Genomic DNA, 20,386 nt, shown 5'->3' on the forward strand with positions numbered 1-20,386 from the left:
CCCCATGCGTTGTTTGTTGGCTTATCTTTCCTGGAGGGCTTCAGAAATCCACAGACAAAGCCAAGAAGATTGTCCTTCCAGTTCTGGGGAAGTTACCTGGCGGGTCTGCGCGCTACCGTCTGCAAGTCAGAAGAAACGCTACCGGAGGATGGGATGTGTTACCCTGAGCTGAGAAGCTTTAGGTGCTCCAAGAGCAGTTAGATGCTGGAGCAGGAAAAGACACAGCGGCCCTCTTTCCTCTCCTGATTTCTGGCTGCTGAGCAAGGGGAGTGGTACAAACCAGTGCACCCAGACTCCCCCTTGTCGTTCAAGCACACATCCCGCCCCTAACCCTGTTTGCCCACTGGCCACTTGAAAGGACTCTAGGTCCAGCTGCTTTACATAACTTTGACATGAGCTCACACTTTCAGAGCAGTGCGCCAGTCCCTTGGGGAACTTGCTTTATCCAGCACTTCAGAAGAAGAAAAAAGAAAAAGCTCAAATGACCATTCCTTGGAGATTTAAACAAGTACTTGCTTGGCAGGGACCTTAAAAAATACCACTGACTTGGATTTGAAACTTGAACTATTTCTTTGGGAGAGACATTACAGCAAGAGATACTGCTTTCTTTCTACCTAATAAATATTAGGTGAAGTCCACACATCATGATGGAACGACAGAAGACAGTCAAGGAACCTGGTAGCATCTAATTGCTCTTGGAGCACCTGAAGCTGCTCAGCTCAAGGTAATACGTCCCATCCTCTAGTACCATGATCACATACCCCGTAATGATCCGCTACTCTCTTCATCTGCTCGAAGTCTTCTGCTTGGGCCAGCAGCCGCAGCCCCTCAGGGTAGAAGCTTGCCGCAGGTCGGGTAGAGGGTCTCCCGGTCTTCTTTGCTCAACTCAGTGCCAAAGGAGTTAAGAGTGATGATAAAAGCACGTCTGTCAGCCTCAAACTGAATTTGCAAGATGTGGAATCAGTGAAATCGAACCGTCTCCTAAAAGCTCTAGACAAATTCATCTCGAAATGATTGGCTTTCTCTTCCAGATCTATGTCTCATTATAATACAGACATATGTTATTAATGTTCCCTTTGCCTTTATTTTTAAACTTGAAATTTTTTTTAATTAAAAAAATTTATTTCATTTTTTAGGGGGGAAGGTCATTAGATTCCTTAAAAAACTAAAAATAGACTTATCATGTGATCCAGAAATCCCACTCCTGGGCATATATCTAGAGAAAAATATAATTCAAAAAGACATATGTGCTCCAATGTTCACAGCAGCACTGTTTACAATAGCCAAGACATAGAAGCAACCCACATATCCATTGACAGATGACTGAATAAAGAAGATGTGGTGTATACACACACACACACTGCGCATACACACAATGGAATACTACTCAGCCATAAAAAGAATAAATAATGCCATTTGTATCAACATGGATGGACCTGGAAATCAGCATTCTAAGTGAAGTAAGCCAGAAAGAGAAAGAAAAATGCCATATGATATCACTTACATGTGGGATCTATAAAAAAGGACACAATTGAACTTATCTACAAAACAGAAACAGACTCACAGATATAGAGGACAAACCTATGGTTACCAGGGATTAAAGGGGGTGGAAAGGGATAAATTGGGAATTCGAAAATTGCACCTCTTTGGGAGTGATGGAAATGTTAGCTATCTTGATTGTGGTAGTGGTTTCATTGGTGTATACATCTATCAAAATCCATCAAAGTGTTCATCTGAAATATGTATAATTTACTGTATAGGAGCCATACCACAATAAAGGTGTTTTAAAAAAGTGTTTTTGTTTTTTTTAATGGAGGTACAGGGGATTGAGCCCAGGACCTCATGCATGCTAAGCATGTGCTCTACCGTTTGAGCTATACCCTCCCCACTACTTCGCCTTTTCTTATGATAGAGTGACTCTGCCTGCCAGAGAAGGATCACACAGCAGTGACAATGGCCTGTGACTCTTGACATCCCACTGAACTTTCATTCCCAGGCCCTCTGCGATTACTCGTGTGTCTCTCTCACGTAGGCCCCCAGGGTCTCAAATGTCTCTTCCATGAAAATGGGAGTAACTCCTACTTGTTGGGGTCCATCAGAGATAGAACAAGACAACGTACAGAGGAGGGCCTGGCAGAGTGTTCAGAATGGAAAGTACATGCCATACGTGTTAACGTCCCTTTCTGATTGTTGACATCAGTGTGATTTTTTCACGTAGTGAAACCCTGTGCTGCTTACGATTTGTTTGTGCTTTCCTGGTTTTGGTTTTCTTCTTTAAAGTCCCAGGTTGGATATCCATAAATCTAAGTCTGTGGCTAAGAATTATGGGGCTCAGGACAAGTGATCTTCCTTTCAGAGCCTCAGTTTCCTGATTTGTAAATGGTGGGGTTTGGCCACACGATGTCTCAGGTGGGTCCCAGATACTCACGGCCTGACTTCTCTGTGCTGAGCACCACTAGGCACCTGAGCTCCCAGCCCCACGTCAGGGCTCTCTACTTCATCCAACCACCAAGTCCTTCCTGAAAGTTGTCTCCAGTCCTCTGGTTGCCATGTTTCCTCTGCCTGTTGGTCCTCCTCCTGCCTCCTTTGACCACTTCATCTCAGTCTGTCCCTCATGGGCACCTCCTCTGCCCACCACGGGAGTTTGTCACGGTGTCCTCGGGCTAAAAAAGCCTTCTCCATCCACCCAGAGCAACCTGCACTTACCATGTTATTTTAAAATCTGTGTGTGTGTGTTTCTCCCCACTACACTGTAAAATCTTTGAGGGATCATGTCTCTCTTGTACATCATTCATTTTTGAATAGCCAATGTCTGACGCATGGGAAGAACTTAACTGTTTACTAAATCCAACAGAATGGTCCACGGTTCTAGGACTTTAAAACTTCTCCAATACTCTCTACAATGTTGCTAATCAAGGGGTGTGTCATGGATCAGGAGCCCTGACATCACCTGGAAGCTTGTTAGAAACGCAGAATTCTACACTAATGAACTCATCTATAAAACAGAAACAGACTCACAGACACAGTAAACAAACTTAAGGTTACCGGGGGAAAGGAGTTGGGAAGGGGTAAATTGGGAGTTTGAGATTTGCAATATTCACTACTATATATAAAATAGATAAACAACAAATTTCTTCTGTACAGCACAGGGAACAATATTCAATATCTTGTAGTAACCTACAGTGAAAAAGAATATGAAAATGAAATATGTCTGTATATGTATGACTGAAACATTGTGCTGCACACCAGAAATTGACACATTGTAACTGACTATACTTCATGAAAATAAAAAGTGACATAAACTACTATGTATAAAACAAGCAAGGGTACATTGTATAGCACAGGGAATTATAGCAATTATCATAACTCAATGGAGTATAATTTGTAAAATACTAAATCATTATGCTGTACACCTGCAATTACTATAATATTGTAAATCAACTTTACGGCAATTTAAAAAAAGAGATGCAGGGTCCTAGGGCATCGTCCAGACCTACCTGAACCAGAATTTGCATTTTAACAAGATTCCAAGCACAGGAAAGCTGAAACAAATTGCTCTGAGGTATGATTTTTGACTAATTAACTAATAACAAATCCAGACCTGTGACAGATTTTACTGGAACTCTTTTGTCAGAACAGGTGTTTCCTATCAGTAGCGTGAGTGTTGGTTCCTTCTGATCCTTTTTGATTATTGCTCTTGTGAAAGTTCTGGGTAAGCCAGAAGCAGATGTGGAAGCAAAGGCAGCTGCCTCTGGCAACTGAATATAACCAGTCCTGTCAGTAATTTTAGACCTTCCAGGGGTAAGAGAAGAAATGCAAGAGGGAGATTGCATGGCAATAAGAAACCTGGAAATAACAGTTAGGGTAGGAGGAGCAATGGAGTTCATTGTCTCAGATGTTCTTCAAGGTACTTTCTAGTTCTCAGATGTTAGAATAATAAGGAGAGAAACAGGGTGGGGCAGTCACCACTGCAGACACGCAACACAGCAGAGGCCATCCCGGGGGGGGGGGGGAAGCTGCACAAAGCAAAGCATGACATTCTGGAGGACTGGCCATAGCTCAGGCACCAGGGAAGTGGCTGGGGAAGCAGCTGGGGAAGAGGGATGGACGGGCAGTCGGGGAGAGAACAGGAGAGGCGCCCCACGCCAAGAAGGGAGGACTCGGATTGATGCGGCTGAACCATTTACCCTCCTCCGTCATTAGATGCTGTGTCAAACCATCTGCTTAGGGATGGTCAGAGACAGGTTATCTGAACTCTCCACACCCTTTCCAACAATTCTTGTCCTTGTCAATATTCATTCCCTCTGCCTGCAGGGCACATACTCCACTCCACAACGCTCCGGGTTGAAATCTACCTGCAGTGGAGGGTCCCATCAAACACAACCTGTTTCATAAGAATCTCTTCTATTTCCTCCCTAATTGTACATGACTTCCTTTGACTCCTTATCATACTTTAATTTCCCTTTTATTATAATTGTCTGTCTACTACTATCTTCCAGTCTAGAGACTCTGTGTGTGTGTTCTCTTAGTGAAAAGAACTATAATTTTTGAATTGTAAGAGGGCTATCCTGTCTTTGACCACCCCTAAGCAGACGGTTTGACATGACATCTGATGATGGAGGAGGGTGAATGGTGTGGTATTAGCTTCCCGCGACCCTGTATCGTTTGCAGATGGTGGTCAGCCTGTGTGGTACAGCGTATGTCTTTTCCTTTTGCTCTTCCCTTCAAATACTCATGCATTTTAAAACTGTAACTTATTTTCTGTTGCTGTTGCAAAAGATAACCATGCCCTGTTGTTGTATTCAAAATCGTTATCGTGACAGAGCTGGGTGGATCAGGTCACATGTTCTTGCCAGTTTCTTACAGGAGACTGGTCTCCCTGGTGGGAGCAGTGGGCAGAGGAGTGGATGGCAATGGAGGAGAGTGAAGGGACGGGATCCAGCCCAGCCTGGTTCATGTGTGTACTGCTCCAGGGGAGGTGAAGCAAACACACTAAGAATAGTTGTCACGGTCTCCTTAACCTTACAGCCTGTCTGACAAGCAGGAATAAAAGGCAAACAATGTACTGCAACACATTTGCCTTGAACATAACTCAGTTTCTTTTTTTTTTCCTCAGGATTAAGTTACAATCTTGTAATTAGGTCAAATGTTCACCTGCAAGCCTGGGGTAATGCTTTTTTCCACGATAGTAAGTCTTTAGCGGTCTCCTGTCAAATGAGATCACATGAGAATATGGATGGAAAACCTTTATAAACTGTAACTGCTCTGCAACTGCACAAATAGAACAGGGAAATAATTACACGATCCGATATATTTATACAAAACTGACAAACCTCTTCTGATCGTATAAAAAAAGTCATAATTGCACACCATGCATAACTGATATTTCTATATAAATATATAAAGATAGCTAAGTGGATTTTTATTTTTAACACAGCTTGAAAAAAATCTAATCTAATAAGGTAGTATCATGGGGATAGGAAAGGGACAATGAGAACACAGCGTATAGGATAATTTTGACCAAATCCTCCTGGTGATAAGCATTCTTTTAATACTGTGCTGTCCTTTTTACATTACCGAGGATCACAAAGACAAAATTCTTATTTATTTCTGATTTTTTTTATAGCACATGCAGTATAATCTTGCTTAAGAATTATCACTTACCTTTATACAAAAAGAACTGTGCATGGTGAATCTAATGTAGAGGTAGCAGCAGAGAAATAGATAAGAACTGGAGACAAGCAACCTGGCTTCAAACCCTGACACTGTCACTTACTAGCTGTGTGACATCAGGCAACTTACTAGCCTTCTCTGTGCCTAAGCTGTCCCTTCTGTAAAAGAGGTACTAAGTTATCCATCTTACTGCGCTACTTTGAAGTCCAAGTGAATTGGTGCATATGAAACACTTAAGAGTATCTGGTACATGATAAATGTTGGCTATTAACAGGGCCACTATATACCTTCCGTAAGGTTATTCATTTTTTTCTTTTTTTTTTATTGAATGGAAGATTCCTTCACTCATATAGTGCTTAATAATTTTCAAAAGTTTCACACACATGATTTCATATAACCCCATAATAACCTGTATTCTCCCTACCCCTGTATTGTCTCTCCCCCTTTCCTCTCCCCGCTGGTAATCACTGGTTTGTTCTCTGTATCTGTGAGTCTGCTTCTTTTTTGTTTTATTCACTGGTTTGCTGTAACTTTTAGATAACTTCCTTCTTTCTTATGGCTGAGGAGTCCTCCATTGTATATATACACACCACACCTTCTTTATCCCAAGTGACGGACACTAGGTTGCTTCCTGATCTTGGCAATTGTAAATAATGCTGCTGTGAACATTGGCGTGCACATACATTTTCAAATTAATATTTTTTTTTCCAGCTATGATACCTAGGAGTGGAACTGCTGGGTCACATGGTAGTTCTATTTTTAGATTTTTGAGAATATTCCATACTGTTTTCCACAGTGGCTGCACCAATTTACATTCCTACCAACAGTGTAGGAGGGTTCCCTTTTCCCCACATCCTTGCCAACATTTGTTATTTGTGTGCTTTTTGACGATAGCCATTCTGACAGGTGTGAAGGTTATTAAATTTAACATAACTCTTTTTTCGCACATTTTGTGGTTATAAAGTACGTGGCCATTTCTAAAGCACAGGAATTATGCCATAGATAAGGTGGCTTCTTTTAGTGTGGCGAGTAGTTAAATCTATGAAAAGAAAGGGGATGCCTCACAGGGTCAGCCAGCTGCTTATGTTATGTGATCGGCGTATCTGAAAGAGACTAGCTCACTTTCTGATAATTAGCATGCTATGAAAAAAACTGCTATTTGTCAATGCCCACTTTCTGTGTAACAACAGACAAGGGCAAACAACGTTTTTGGAGTTCTCCAAAGAGTTTTCACTTCAAGGGCAGCTTTGGCTTTCCAGGTTTCAACAGGCGATAGCACGGCGTCTCTAACTGTAAAATTTTAATAATTAGACGTTTTGAGGGGAACTGATTTTATCAAATGCAGTTTCAGAACATTAGGTTAAAATATATGCAGATAAAGTTGTTTTTTGCCCCCCTCTTCTTGCTTAAAGGGTCATCCTTACCAGGCTTTTCTTGAAATCAGAAGTCACTGAACTATTTAAATATCTACCCACCAATGAAGCCACTGTAACAGATCATCTAATGATCAAAGATATTCTTTAGATATATAAAGATAAACCTTGGTTTCACAGGGCAAAGCAAGAGCTTTCTAAGCCCAGAATGCTATTTATTTTTCTTTTTTAAATATCCAGGTGAATTAGGAAGCTAGCAAGAGAGATTTATGTAAAATGCAGATGTAAACTCTACCCACAATTCCCTCAGTCCCTTCCGATCTCTGGCCTGAGTCTCCCATGCGTGTGTAGATCAACACTTGCAAGCAAGAGGGCCTCTGGGCACAGATGAAATCTGTGATGATAAAGAGGAATCTAAAAGAGTGTAACACCAATTAGAGAGGTAGGAACGAACGGTGGCATGTGGCAGGTTGTGAGGATTAAGTGGGCATGCCAAGTGGGCATCACCACCCAGAGAGTCTTCCTGCCAAGAGCTGGAATGAATGCTCAAGGGTTGCTCGGGGCAGCCTTTTTTAATTTTAGGATTTACATAAGGAATGCTACCCACAGTGGTGCCCAGTTGTGGGGGTTCCCAGCTGCCCAATGTTCCCTCATTGGAGGGAAGTTGGTGATTATTGTAAGAGTATCTATTGTGCACCACCTGTCCACAGCATACTAAATTTTCAGCTAATTACAACCTACTTTCTTCATACTACATCAAAGTGAATTATGATCAAACTTCTATAAACATTATTCTTTTTGAATTCCAAAATAACTCTTCCATGTAGAAAACTAGGAAAATATTACTTTTAACTGGAAGACATCAAATGATATATATATAATAAAATATATTGCTTTTTTTCCTAGATAAAGGAACTTCTCAGATTAAAAAACATTGGTAGGATTATATAAATAAAAAGTGTGCAAGTACATTATTGGACATAAAAAAAATTCAAGGACTCTTTCTTACCTCAAGAATGGGACACATAATTTCTGCTGTGACATCACCATGATTCTTACAGAATTTATAGAATGCCTCGATGTAAGACTTAAAAAGAAGAAAAATTATAAAACAATAAAATGAATGTATTTTCCTTTTGGAAATTTCTAGATCAGCTTTTCATGGCTTATTAAGCTTCTTAATGGAAATTGAATTAACTTCTCCCATAGGGAGATATTTTATAATAAATTTGGTGCAGACTTTCACATTGAAGCATACTGCTCAGCCTAAAAAAGGAACTCCAGAGAAGAACAGAATTGCACCGACCAGAGCTTATAATGACTTAACAAGCACTTTTTTTGGGTGGCTCTCGCATTGTTTCACATGGCTAATTCCTGCTATTCTAACAAGGGTGCCAAACTTTTTTATGAGCTCAGCAAATAAAGTCTAGATTAGGTCCTATGCTGACATGTAATCTCTCTTAGTGCTCAGGAGACACGTTTGGGAGGGCACTGAGCATAGAAATATACAAGAAAAGGCAAAGTCCGGGGGGTAGAGTCAGACAGCCCGTGTTCGAATCCCAACTCTCTGACTTGCTAGCTGACTGCTGCCAGGTAAATCTTACCTCTCCATGCTTCAGTTTTCTCATCTGAGGAATGGGGATGGCACATAGTTTTGCTGGGGGGATTGAGTTAACGCCTATAAATGCTTAGAATAGCGCCTTCTGTCAGCTCTAGCTCAGGGATGCCTCCTCTAACAACGTAAGTCTCTTTATATGAAAAGGAAAGTTGCCTGAAAATGCAATGCTTTTGAGAAATGTCCATGTTTCAGCATAGATGTTAAATATATGGCATGGCATATATATTACCCTATATATTCTGTGTTCATTTAGTGTTACTTCGTGGGAGTGTTCAAAGATGCAATGGTCATATAAGTGAAAATGGACAGATTTTGCTCAGCCCATATCACACAGAGCTGCTCAAATGGCGGCAGTGAAGCCCAGGCAGACAGCTGGCCGGATTATACAAAGTGGTGTCTATGATGTAGTGTCCACAAGCTGGTCATCTTGGTATGCTGCATGCTGTCAGCAGATTTAAATTGTATGGACGAGTAGCTTGTGAAATTCAGGGACTCTGAGGGTTGAGGACAGAGAAGGATGCTACATAACACAAGGTTCACTACGGATGCTGGTTGTGCTGAAATGGATTGATGTGGTTACCCCGTTCATCCATCCAGCCACCCACCTTCTATCCATCCATCTGATACCTCATATTCCAGGCACCATGTAAAGAGCTAAGGATACAGGGAAGGATGGGGTCCTCTCAAGAACCTTGACGGTTGGAGGGAAACTGACATACACGTATTTATCCTGGAAGACAGACCAGGACTATGAGCTTTGTTCCAAGTACTCACAGCTCCATCATTCAGAAGTTGGCTATGGGGCAAGTAACATTTGATACAGGACTCTGGTTATGATGTATTATGTAACAAAGAAGGACATAGTATTTGGGGAAGCAGTTACCTTGTACAGTTTATTGCGCAGTATTTCAATATTCAGCTCATCTAGAGTATTTTCAGACATACAGTCTTGAAAGAATGGAGCTGAAAGCAGAAATTAAAATACAACAGCAATTAACCAAAACATGATTATAAACTCTAGCAAATGTCTCTGGAATGCACCCCCCTTCGCGTGCAATGGCAAGCCACACGCTCAATGAGGCTAACAGTAGTGGTGACAGCAGGAGAGATTACTTCGGAAGCATTTGCTCTGTGCAAAGCCCTCGCTAAACACTGGATACCCTTTCACTTATTTAGTCCTCACAACCTTGAACTATTCACTTTCTGGTTTACTTTTTGAAACCTCCCCTCCCTTCGTTTATCTAACAATAATATTTACCATTTGTAGTTTTATTCTTTGCCAATCACTGACTTGTCTTGAAACTGTGTCTTATTTAATTTTCAAAGCTCTGTTATTGTAAGATACTCTTGTTTTTAAAATGAGGCAACTGAAGGAGAACGAATTGCTCCAAGTCACCTGATTGGGGGCAGGCAGAGCCTGGCTTCACACTCACGAATGTCTGCTTCCAGACTCACCCTCTTTCTGCCATGGGATTTTCTTTTAGTATCAGACACTTAATAATGATGTAATTTTTTTCTTTTTAAAAATCTGTTTTAAATGGCAACTATTTGGACGGAGGGTCAATAGTGAATTGCTATTATCCATGTTTCATGACAATAACTGTACGAAATTATCCCATTAGTATTTTAAATGTTAATGCAGTGCCAAATTATAATGAAATTAACATTTGTTTCATCATTGCTTCAGGTCATTTGACAGACACTGCTGAGCATCTCAGAAAAAAGGGCACACTAGACTTCCTAAATCAAAATGCCACCTATATGCAGTCGTATTTAGACAGAAATTTTAAATGAAATCATTTGAAATCCAGGTAGAAAATTAATTTTTTAAAAAAATTACAAGTTCTGTGATTTATCTGCTATGATCAGGTTCAAGGGACAAAGGTCTGGAAGCTGGGAGATGAGCACGTGCTCCTCTAGGCTACAAATGGTTTGTATGCCACCCCGCGTGGTATGCTTCATTTGCCTTGATCTGAAAAATGAGGGAGCTGGACCAGGTGATTCTTTGGTGTCCCTTCCACCTCTAGGAATCTGCATCGCATGACTGTACTCGTGGAGAAAATTGTGAACAGACAGTGCATTTTCTAATGACTGTGATCACACACATATGCAGCTGTACAACTCCTTCCACCTTCATACCTAACGGGGTTTCCACCAGGATGGCATTAAAGAGCTCCGAAGGCGTCTCTGCAATGTTGACGGCTTCCATTTCTGTGAAACGGCCCAGCGGGTGGCACTTTACCAGCATTTCTTTCACAGACTTTTTCTGTAACGCCCCGTTCATCAGTAGAATCACGTTGTCGATCATGTAACTGCACCTGGTTTAGAAGAAGGCGCAATCGTTAGGAAAACACTTGTCTGAGAATAAGAGGCATTCCGTGTGTGAAAAAAAAAAATGCACACAGTCCAGGCACATACTCCTTCATTAAGGAAATATGTGAGTCTCCTTTTATTTTAAACCCTGGGGTCTGAGAGATGTGGGTGGGGTAAATTATCTGACTCTCAGAGGGTACTATAGTTTGAAAACCCATATTCAATGTTACAGTAACTGAGTGGTGGGGGTACGTGATGATGACTTCCGCACAGGGACTGTCAGATGGGAGGGCACAGAGAGCACTGAGGGAGTGAAACTGATTTCTCATAATGGACTATAAACAGACCTAAAGTGTTTCACTTACTTTATGACTGTTTGATCATCTTTTTTAAAAAACATTAAAAAATTTTTTTCTCTTTTTTTTAGGGGGGACAGGTAATTAGGTTTTTTTTTTTATTTTAATGGAAGTACTGGGGATTGAACCCAGGACCTTGTGCGTGCTAAGCATGCGCTCTACCACTGAGCTATACCACTTACTTTAGAAATTGACTATTTAAATCTGTGATGAGCCCCTCTTTAAGGGTTCAAAGTTTTAAATATCTAAAAATAAATTAAAATTAAATATAAATATTTATTAATTTTAATATGAAAATGTTATCAAAAATTAAAATATTCTGTATTCTTTTTCCTCATTTAAGAGTAGATGGTGACATTTCTAGACTTTTCCCCCCTCCCAGAACCTCAAGGGCACATAGGCTCATACTTTATGTGATTTCTTTCTTCAGTGTAAGCTCTACCCAGGATATTCCAAGCAATTAGGTTGAGAAATGAGAGAGACATAGACACTTCCTTCACAGAGAACACAGAGCAAGGGAGGTACTGCACAAAGAACCCCCTGGCACGAAACGGCAGTGAAGCACACAGGCTGTGAAAGGAGATGACAGGGCGGTGTGGGAGTCAGAGCTGGGCACGAAACCAGTCTGGGATCAGGCTTCCTCGGGAGTGACATTCAAGCTGCAACTTGCACAACAAGCAGGAGCTGTCCAGGCAAAATCAGCTGGGAATTAGGGGGAAGCATGCTTCCAGGCAGAAGGAAGAGCAGCCCAGAGATGAGAGGGCAAGGGGTGAGGACGCTTTTCCGCCTGAAGCTGGGCACTGGAGGTGGGGCCGAGGCTCAGCGTGCAAAGTCCTGAAAGAGGAAGCTGGATGTTGACGGCGATGGGAGATACTGAATGCCTTTAAGCAGAGCGGGCAGTTATAATCTACATAGAGGGAGTGTGCATTAAAACAGGAGAAGAGGTGCACCAACCCTTGTACACTGCGGTGCTTTACAAAAGTCATATTATTTAATCATGATAATAACACTGCGATGGTAACAGTGTTCTTATCTCCACTTTTCAGATGAGGAACCAGGGGCCCAAAAAGGTAAAAATCTCACCCATAATGACACAGCTAACAAATGAGAGAGCTGGGAATCCAACTCAGTCTGCTTCTGGAGTCTTTCTCTTAACCCTCATATTATGCTGGGTTCACTTGTCAAGGATAGGACACGTGGTTTCTAGGTTAACAGTTAGATGCTGGCACCATTTCTTGAGTGGAGGGCACTGAAGGAAGAGCAGGTTGTAATGGGAGCAGATGTTTTGGACAGAAGGAGCTGAGATGCCTGGGAGGTGATGCCAAGCAGACCTCAGACGTCTGAGTCCTGAAGACAGCAGTGGACCAGAGACATTCAGGGGATCTGGGGAGACTAGCTTAAAAGTGGATGCAGACATCTTGGGACTGCTTGGGACCACATCCCAGAGTGTATGTAAAGAGTTCTGTCCTGAGAACTCTGGGGAACCCCAACAAGTAAAGGCCTTGCTGGAACCTGAGAAGGGATGACCAGAAGGAAGGGGGAAAACCAGGGGAGAGGATTCTAGGAAGTTTTGGGAAGAAGTATATAGAGCATCAAAGGACACAAGAAAATCAAGACAGACCCTGAAGTAGTATTCACAGGATGCAGCAGTGCAGGGGCCATCTGAGGACACAGTGGAAACACATTCCGTGGAGTGTGCTCATGGAAGGGAAAGGGGAAGAGGCAGGAACCCGACCACTGTGTGTTTAAAACGAGTGAGAAGTGAAGAGTGTTAAAAAAAAAAAGAGTTCCAAGTACAAAGAAGGGCAGGAGGGCGGGGGGAGGGTATAGCTCAGTGGTAGAGTGCACACAGGAGGTCCTGGGTTCAACCCCCAGTAAATCCTCCATTAAAAATTCTCCATTAAACAGCAGGTTTCTTCTGGATAGCACAGGGAACTGTATTCAATATCTTGTAGTACCCTATAATGAAAAAGAATAGGAAAAAGAGCGTATGTATGTACATGTAGGACTGCAACATTATGCTGTACACCAGAAGTTGACACAACATTGTAAACTGACTACACTTCAATAAAAAGGAATGCACCCTCCCCCCCCAAAAAAGAACGGAGAAAAAAAAAATTCTCCATTTAAAAAAAAAAACAAACTACAAGGAAGGGGAAGGTAACTATATGGAGACCTGGGGGCCAAAGGAGCTCTGGACTTTCAGTTTGGGGGTTTGTTTTATTCAGATGGGAGAGAAGAGAGTATGCTTAAGGGCTGAGGGGAGAGAGGCAGCTGAGAGCCCGAGGTGGCGGGTCAGCAGAGGGGAGGGACCGCTGATCCATGGGACAGAGTCCTCCAGGTTGGACAGTGATGGGCACTCAACCACCACACAATCCAGGCTGGAAAAGAGCGCCTCTCACTGGATGGAGATGAGCCTCGTCACTCAGCAGCATGTCACTGGAGTCCGGTGTCCAACTTCCCCTGGAAGAACGCATTTCCAGCGGCAAAAGTCCCCTTCACGGTGGAGCTTCCACAGTTTACCCCAGGGAAAAGTTTTATCCAAAGAAGCTTGGAAGCAGGCAATGATCCCTTTATAAAAAGCGCATGACTGTAAAGTTGCTTCACCCCCCAAACAGCAGGACCAAATTTAGACATTAGGGAAGTTTAGAATCCTTTTTATCTCTTGAAAATGATATTAAAAGGGAAGTGCTTGTTTAACTGTCCCTTTATGGCTCAAAAGCTATTACCTGAGAGGGGAATTACCAGCCTTTAATAATCCTTAGCAGACTCCAGATATTTTCATTGTCCCCCACAGCACCCCTGTAATATGAAAGCATATGAGCCTTCAACAGTTCCAATCTGCAGAGGGCTGCCAGACAAACATCAACAGGCAGCCAGGGTCAAGGCTGTAAGAAGTCAGCCCCCACGAAACAGTCAAGCCTATGCCTGGACAATATGCGTGTGGATGTCACGTGCGTGTATGGATGTCACGTGTGTGTGCTTTTTTTTTTTTTTGAACTAATAGAGGGCTAGGTCCTATCTTGACCAGAGCAAGGGCTACAGAGATTGAATTCTGTTTTATTTCAGCTTGTTATCTGAGTGCCCTTTGAGTTTCTAAGCTGGGACCACACCAGCAATTCTCACCATTTTGTTCAGGAAATGAGGTGAGAACTCAGGACGTGGCCCACGGCCGGGGAGAGGGGCCCCTTTCCCATCCCCTTGCTCATCTCCATCACACAGGCACCAGGTATATAATTACCCTTCTTTGGCAGGGCGGGGCAGCAGGCTAACATGCCCAGAAGACAGTTTACTCTCTCCAGACTGTAATCTTGCTAGAACTCCAGGGCCACCCCTCCGGTGGTGAGGAATGCGATCCCCACGGATGTTGCTTGAGTATTATTTGAGCTTCAAGACATCTGGGTGTTCACCCGGTTCAAATGCTTCGTGTTTTAAGTAATTGTGCTTATTAGTAGTAACAGAGCCAGGACTAGTGCCCACTCAGTTGGGGTAATTTTTCTCCTACTCATGGTCTAGACACACGACCTCACTTATAACCCCTTCTAAATACTTCTCTGATATTTAACTCTGATAATGGCACCTGTGAAAACCATCAAGTCATCGAAAATTGTGAGCATAAATGGCTTGATTTCAGAAATTTTAGATTGTAAAAAATAATAATTTAAAAAAATGCAAACACTGCTTGAATGTGCCAGGCATTGTACACACGTTCCCACTCGGGCCTCCCCACAGTTCAGGGCTGTAAGGACCACTAGGACCACCACTTTGCACATAAGAAATGGAGGTTTTGAGGGGTTCCATGCCTTGTCCAAGGTCACACTGATGGGAAGGGGCAGAGTTGGGACCGCAAAGCCCAGGCCCGGGCTCCATGCTGGATTCTCACAAAACAGCTCCAGCTAGAAGATACTTTAATGTTTCCTTTTGGACTTTGCGCCGTCCCTTTTTCTTTTGCTCCGAAGCTTTAAGGATCTTGAAACTAACTAGACTGTGTTTCCTATGTAATAATATCACACTCTGGGCTAACGTGACAGTCGCTGAAGGATCAGATAATGCGGAGCCATAGTATGGTGAGTTAGAGGAACTGTTCTGTGGATAAGGATTTTAAGTACTTAAGTGTCATTGGCAACAGCTGAGAAATGACTGTCATTCCCCAAGCACTCTGGCCTGAGATGGTCAGAGAGAGACAGAGGTCTTCTAAGAACATGGTTTAGGTGAAGTTAAAGTTCAGAAGAAAGGCGTCAAGTTCTCTTTGAAGACACAGCTACTATGGTGGCGGACACAGGTAAAAGCCAGAAGATTGTTACAAATCCTTTCAGGCTTCTCTGGTCAGATTTTGAGATGAGCCATAAAGGCCACTTAGTTTTGTTTTTTGCGAGGGTAGGGGGGCAATTAGGTTTATTTACTTATTTATTTTTTAATGCAGGGACTGGGGATTGAACCCAGGACCTCATGCGTGCTAAGCATGGGTGCTACCACTGAGCTACACCTGCCCCCAAAAGGGTGAATTTCTAAAAGTATATATATTTTTATTTTTATGGAGGTAGTGGGGATTGAACCCAGAACCTTGCACCTGCTAAGCACAGTCTTTACCACTGCGCTATACACACAACTTCTAGTCAGATTTTGGGCTAAGCATATCCATGCACTATTGGGCCCTCCCAAACCAGATTCATATTCAAGGTATATGAAAAGGAAAATATTCGTCTACAGAGTGACATGAGGGAAACAGAGATTTCAATACATTTCTAGAAGATCTAAAACAGTCTTACTGATGGATTATTTTATGTTTTCAATTTTTTCATTAAAGTTTTTTTTTCTTAGGGGGGGACTAGGTTTATTTGTTTGTTTCTTAATGGAGGTACCAGGGATTGAACCCAGGACCCACATACTAAGCATGTGCTCTACCACTTGAGCTATACACTCCTGCCTTATTGATGGATTAGAGCAAAAGAAGTCACTGATCAGAATGTACATATGATAAAGCATCTGCACAGTTGGGAAATTTCCATGAAAAGTGTGAAGCTTGGATTGATTCAGGAACAGAGACAAGGACTGGGCTGTAAGGCAAGGGGTGGGGGAAACTGACTACAACAGCTTTCTAGGGAAGAGAGCTCCCAGGTGGGCTGAGGCAGTAAATGTGAAGAGTGTTGCCCCGGAACAACATGAAACAATTGCTGAAACTGTGTACTAGCTCAGATATTTTAAGATGACATGTGAAAACTTTTATTATAAGTTTAAATACTGCAAAGACATTTCCGGTATATTGTGAACACCAGTATTTAAAATGAAACTGTGAAATCACTCAAATTAAATGATCCAATGAAGAATCTGGATACCCACTTGCTAGAGGCTGAATTTTGTCCCCCTAAAATTCATGTTGAAGCCCTAACCCCCAAGGCGATGCAATATAAAGATGGGGACTTTGGGGCTATTAATTAGGTTCAAGTGAGGTCATGAGGGTGGGGCCCTCATGATGAGATTAGTGTCCCCACAGGAACAGATTCCAGAGAGCTTGCTCTCTCCCTCTGCCAAGTGAGGACCCAGTGAGAAGGCAGCCGTCTGCAAGTGAGGAAGAGAGCCTTCAGCAGGGAACCAACTTGGGTGGCACCTTGGTTGTGGACCCCCAGGCCTCCAAAACCGTAAGGAACAAATTCTTGTTGTTTAAGCCACTCAGTCTGTGGCATTTAGTAACAGAAGCCCAAGGTCGCTAAGATACCCCCACTATTCAATTACAAATACATAAACAGAAGGAAATTATGTTGTTCCTCTTTTTTTTATTTTTCCTGGAAATGTTATTTCCATTCCAATTCTCTGATGAAATTTTACCCTAATGTAGCATTTGTGTCTTTATGTTGAAAGTCTTTCATGCCCCTCTTTAACGCTATAAACACATAATTAAATATAAATCTGTTTTCATTTCTTGTGATCACAGGCTTCAAATGTAAGAAGCAATTTTATGTGAGTTTTTATTACTATTTCTATTACGTGGGCACAACAATATTGTCTACATTTTTAAAGCTTTTTATCTTGAGATAATGATAGATTTGCAGGAAGTTGCAAAGACAGTACAGAGAATCCTGTGTATTCTTCACCCAGTTTCCACTGGAGGCTACACCTACCTAGTCAGGGTCAAAATTAGAACTAGACAACTGGTACTCTGTGTGTGTGGTTTGTTAGTTTATCCCACGTGGAGGTTTGCGTAACCACCCCCAGGGTCAAGATACAGGACTATCGTATCACCCAAAGATCTGTGTGCTACCTCTTCATAGTCACACCCATCTCCCAACCTCTGACAAACACTAATCTGTTCTTTCTCTCTATAATTTTGCTTTTTTTGTGAATAATATATAACTGGAATTGTATATTATGTGACATTTTGAGATTGGCTACTTTAATTCAACTTAATTTCCTTGAAATACATGTAGTACATACATGTTGTTGCATGTAAATGGTCTGCCCCTTTTTATTGGTGAGTAGTATTCCATAGGATGTGTGTATCTGTTTCACCACTCCCCTGTGGAAGGGATTTGGGGTTTCTCCCCCCAGTTTTTGGCGGTTATTAATAATAACTTTTATGGACACAAATATGTCAGTTTCTATGTGGACGTAAGTTTTAATTTACCTGGGATAAATGCCTAGAAGTGCAACTTCTGAGGCATATGGTAAGGAGATGTTTAGTTTTCAAGAAACTGTCAAACTACTTGCCAGAGTAGCTGTACTGCGTTTAGTGGAGTGTGTAAATCTCACCTCTTTTACAGCCTCCTTACCTTCCTTATTTATAATGGAATTGTCTTAAATATTTTCTCTGCATACAGTGAGAACCACATTAGACAAGTAATAATTTTTGCCTCAACCATCAAATATAACTTAGAAAATTAAGATGATAAAGTCTATTGTAATTACCCATCTTTCCCCCTTTTTTGTTGTTCTTTCCTGTTGTTTTGAGAGTCCTTTCCTTTTCTGTTTCAAGAACTTGGTTTAGTCATTCTTTTAGGGTAGGTCTCTGGGCAATAAATGCTTAGTTTTCATTCATCTGAGACTGTTTTGAGTTCCCTTTCATTCCTGAAAGATACCTTCACTGTATATAGAATTCTGGGTTGGCATTTCTTTCCTTTCAGCATTAAAAAAAAAAAAAGTTACACCCGTTCCTTCTGAACACCATGGTTTCTAATGAGAAATCCACTATTTTTCATATTGCTTTTCCCCCAACAGGTGTCACACCTTCAAGGTATTTTTGTCTATGTCTTTCAGAAGTTTGATTAAGATGTGTCTTGGCTTGGATCCCATTGGGTTTTTCTTGTTTGGGGTTCACTTAGCTTCTTGAATCAGTAGGTTTGTGTCTTTTGCCAACTTTGGACAATTTTCAGTCATTATTTCTTTGAATACTTTTTTAGCCTTTCCCCTTTTTGCCTCTCCTTCTGGGACTCATTATGCACAGCACCCAGGAATGAGGGAGAGAGTCTTAAAGGTTTGTGGAGTTGGGGAATCTTAAAGGATGCAGAGAGAAGAGCTGGAAGCTTGAAATCCAGGGATTTGGAGAAATCTCTGTGCCCATCCCACCCCCCACCCCAGTTGCCCCTGCAGACTGGTTCTGCACATCCACAAGCCAGGCAGAAGCAGGAGCCATTCCCATCACATCATATCAAAGGGACATACTATTAGCATAATTTGACTGTGTTGACCTTGATCACCTGGCTGAGGGAGTGTTAGCCAGCTGTCTCCATTGCCCCCTCTTTCCATATTGTACTCTTTGGAAGGAAGTCCTCATGGGCAGCCTACATTTAAGAAGTGGAAAGTATGGTTCCCCTCCTTGAGGATGGAGTATCTACACAAATTATTCTGTAAGGGAGCATTGTCTCTTCTCCCTCATTTATTAAGTTATCCAATCATTTATTTAAACCAGGATGGTCTCGTGAATATTAATTTTACACTCAGTGATAATTCCACACAACATCCTTTATTTTATTGCTCAGATTGCTGCAGCTTTGACACTTTATTGCTCAATCCTGCATTTGGCTCCTGTGTGCTCCTTCAACACACCCCCAATCAAAAATGAAAACTCAACTTACCATATAATCCAGCAATCCCACTCCTGGGCATGTATCTGGAGAAAAATATAATTCAGAAAGACACATGCACCCCAATGTTCACAGCAGCACTATTTACAATAGCCAAGACATGGAAGCAACCTAACTGTCCATTGACAGATGACTGGATAAAGAAGTTAGGGTATATATGTCCAGTGGAATACTACTCAGCCATAGAAAGGAATGAAATAATGCCATTTGCAGCAACATGGATGGACCTAGAGATTATTATTCTAAGTGAAGGAAGGCAGAAAGAGAAAGAAAAATACCATATGATATTGCTTATATGTGGAATCTGAAAAAAAGGACACAAATGAACAAAACAGAAACAGACTCACAGACACAGAGAACAAATGGTTACACCAGGGGGTAAAGGGGGTGGAAGGGATAAATTGGGAGTTTAAAATTTGCACCTCTTGGGGCGTGATGGAAATGTCAGCTTTCTTTATTGCGGTGGTGGTTTCATCGATGTATATACATCTGTTAAAATTCATCAAATGAATTTATCTCTAAAGTGGGGCTCATTATGCACATTTTAATTTGAACACGCAGAAACAGTTTGTACATCATAAACTGTCATGGTAAGAGGAGCCCAGGCTTTGAAACAGATAAGCCTCATTCTAAGCCCAGCTCTGTTACTTAGAAACCAGTTTAGAGGGTGGGTGCAGCTCAGTGGTAGAGCACAAGCTTAGCAAGCACAAGGTCCTGGGTTCAATCCCTGGTACCTCCATTAATAAATAAATAAATAAACAAACAGACCTAATTATCACTCCCCCCAAAAGAAGTTACTAAAAATATTTTTTAAGTAAAACAATTTAAAAACCAGTTTAACAAGAGCTCCATGTCCTTGGTCTTAAGTAGAAATATTTATTCAACTTTGAATGATTGGCACCAGGATTAGTAATACATAGGAAAACATTAGTATGGTGCCTCCAGTAAAGTCGGAGGGTCATATACCCTTAGAGG

The 20,386-nt window shown here is 41.7% G+C and overlaps 1 protein-coding gene across 1 annotated transcript in view; it reads right to left on the reverse strand.

Moving 5' to 3' along the window:
• Positions 1-20,386, reverse strand: part of ATP6V0D2 (ATPase H+ transporting V0 subunit d2) — a 50,749-nt gene that overhangs the window by 3,170 nt on the left and 27,193 nt on the right. Inside the window, 5 exon segments of the mRNA XM_032469882.1 lie at positions 762-836; positions 838-939; positions 8,056-8,133; positions 9,548-9,627; positions 10,804-10,982. Coding sequence (XP_032325773.1) covers positions 762-836; positions 838-939; positions 8,056-8,133; positions 9,548-9,627; positions 10,804-10,982 — 514 coding nt within the window.

Source organism: Camelus ferus, chromosome 29 (genome assembly GCF_009834535.1).
Source record: "Camelus ferus isolate YT-003-E chromosome 29, BCGSAC_Cfer_1.0, whole genome shotgun sequence".
NCBI lineage: Eukaryota > Metazoa > Chordata > Mammalia > Artiodactyla > Camelidae > Camelus > Camelus ferus.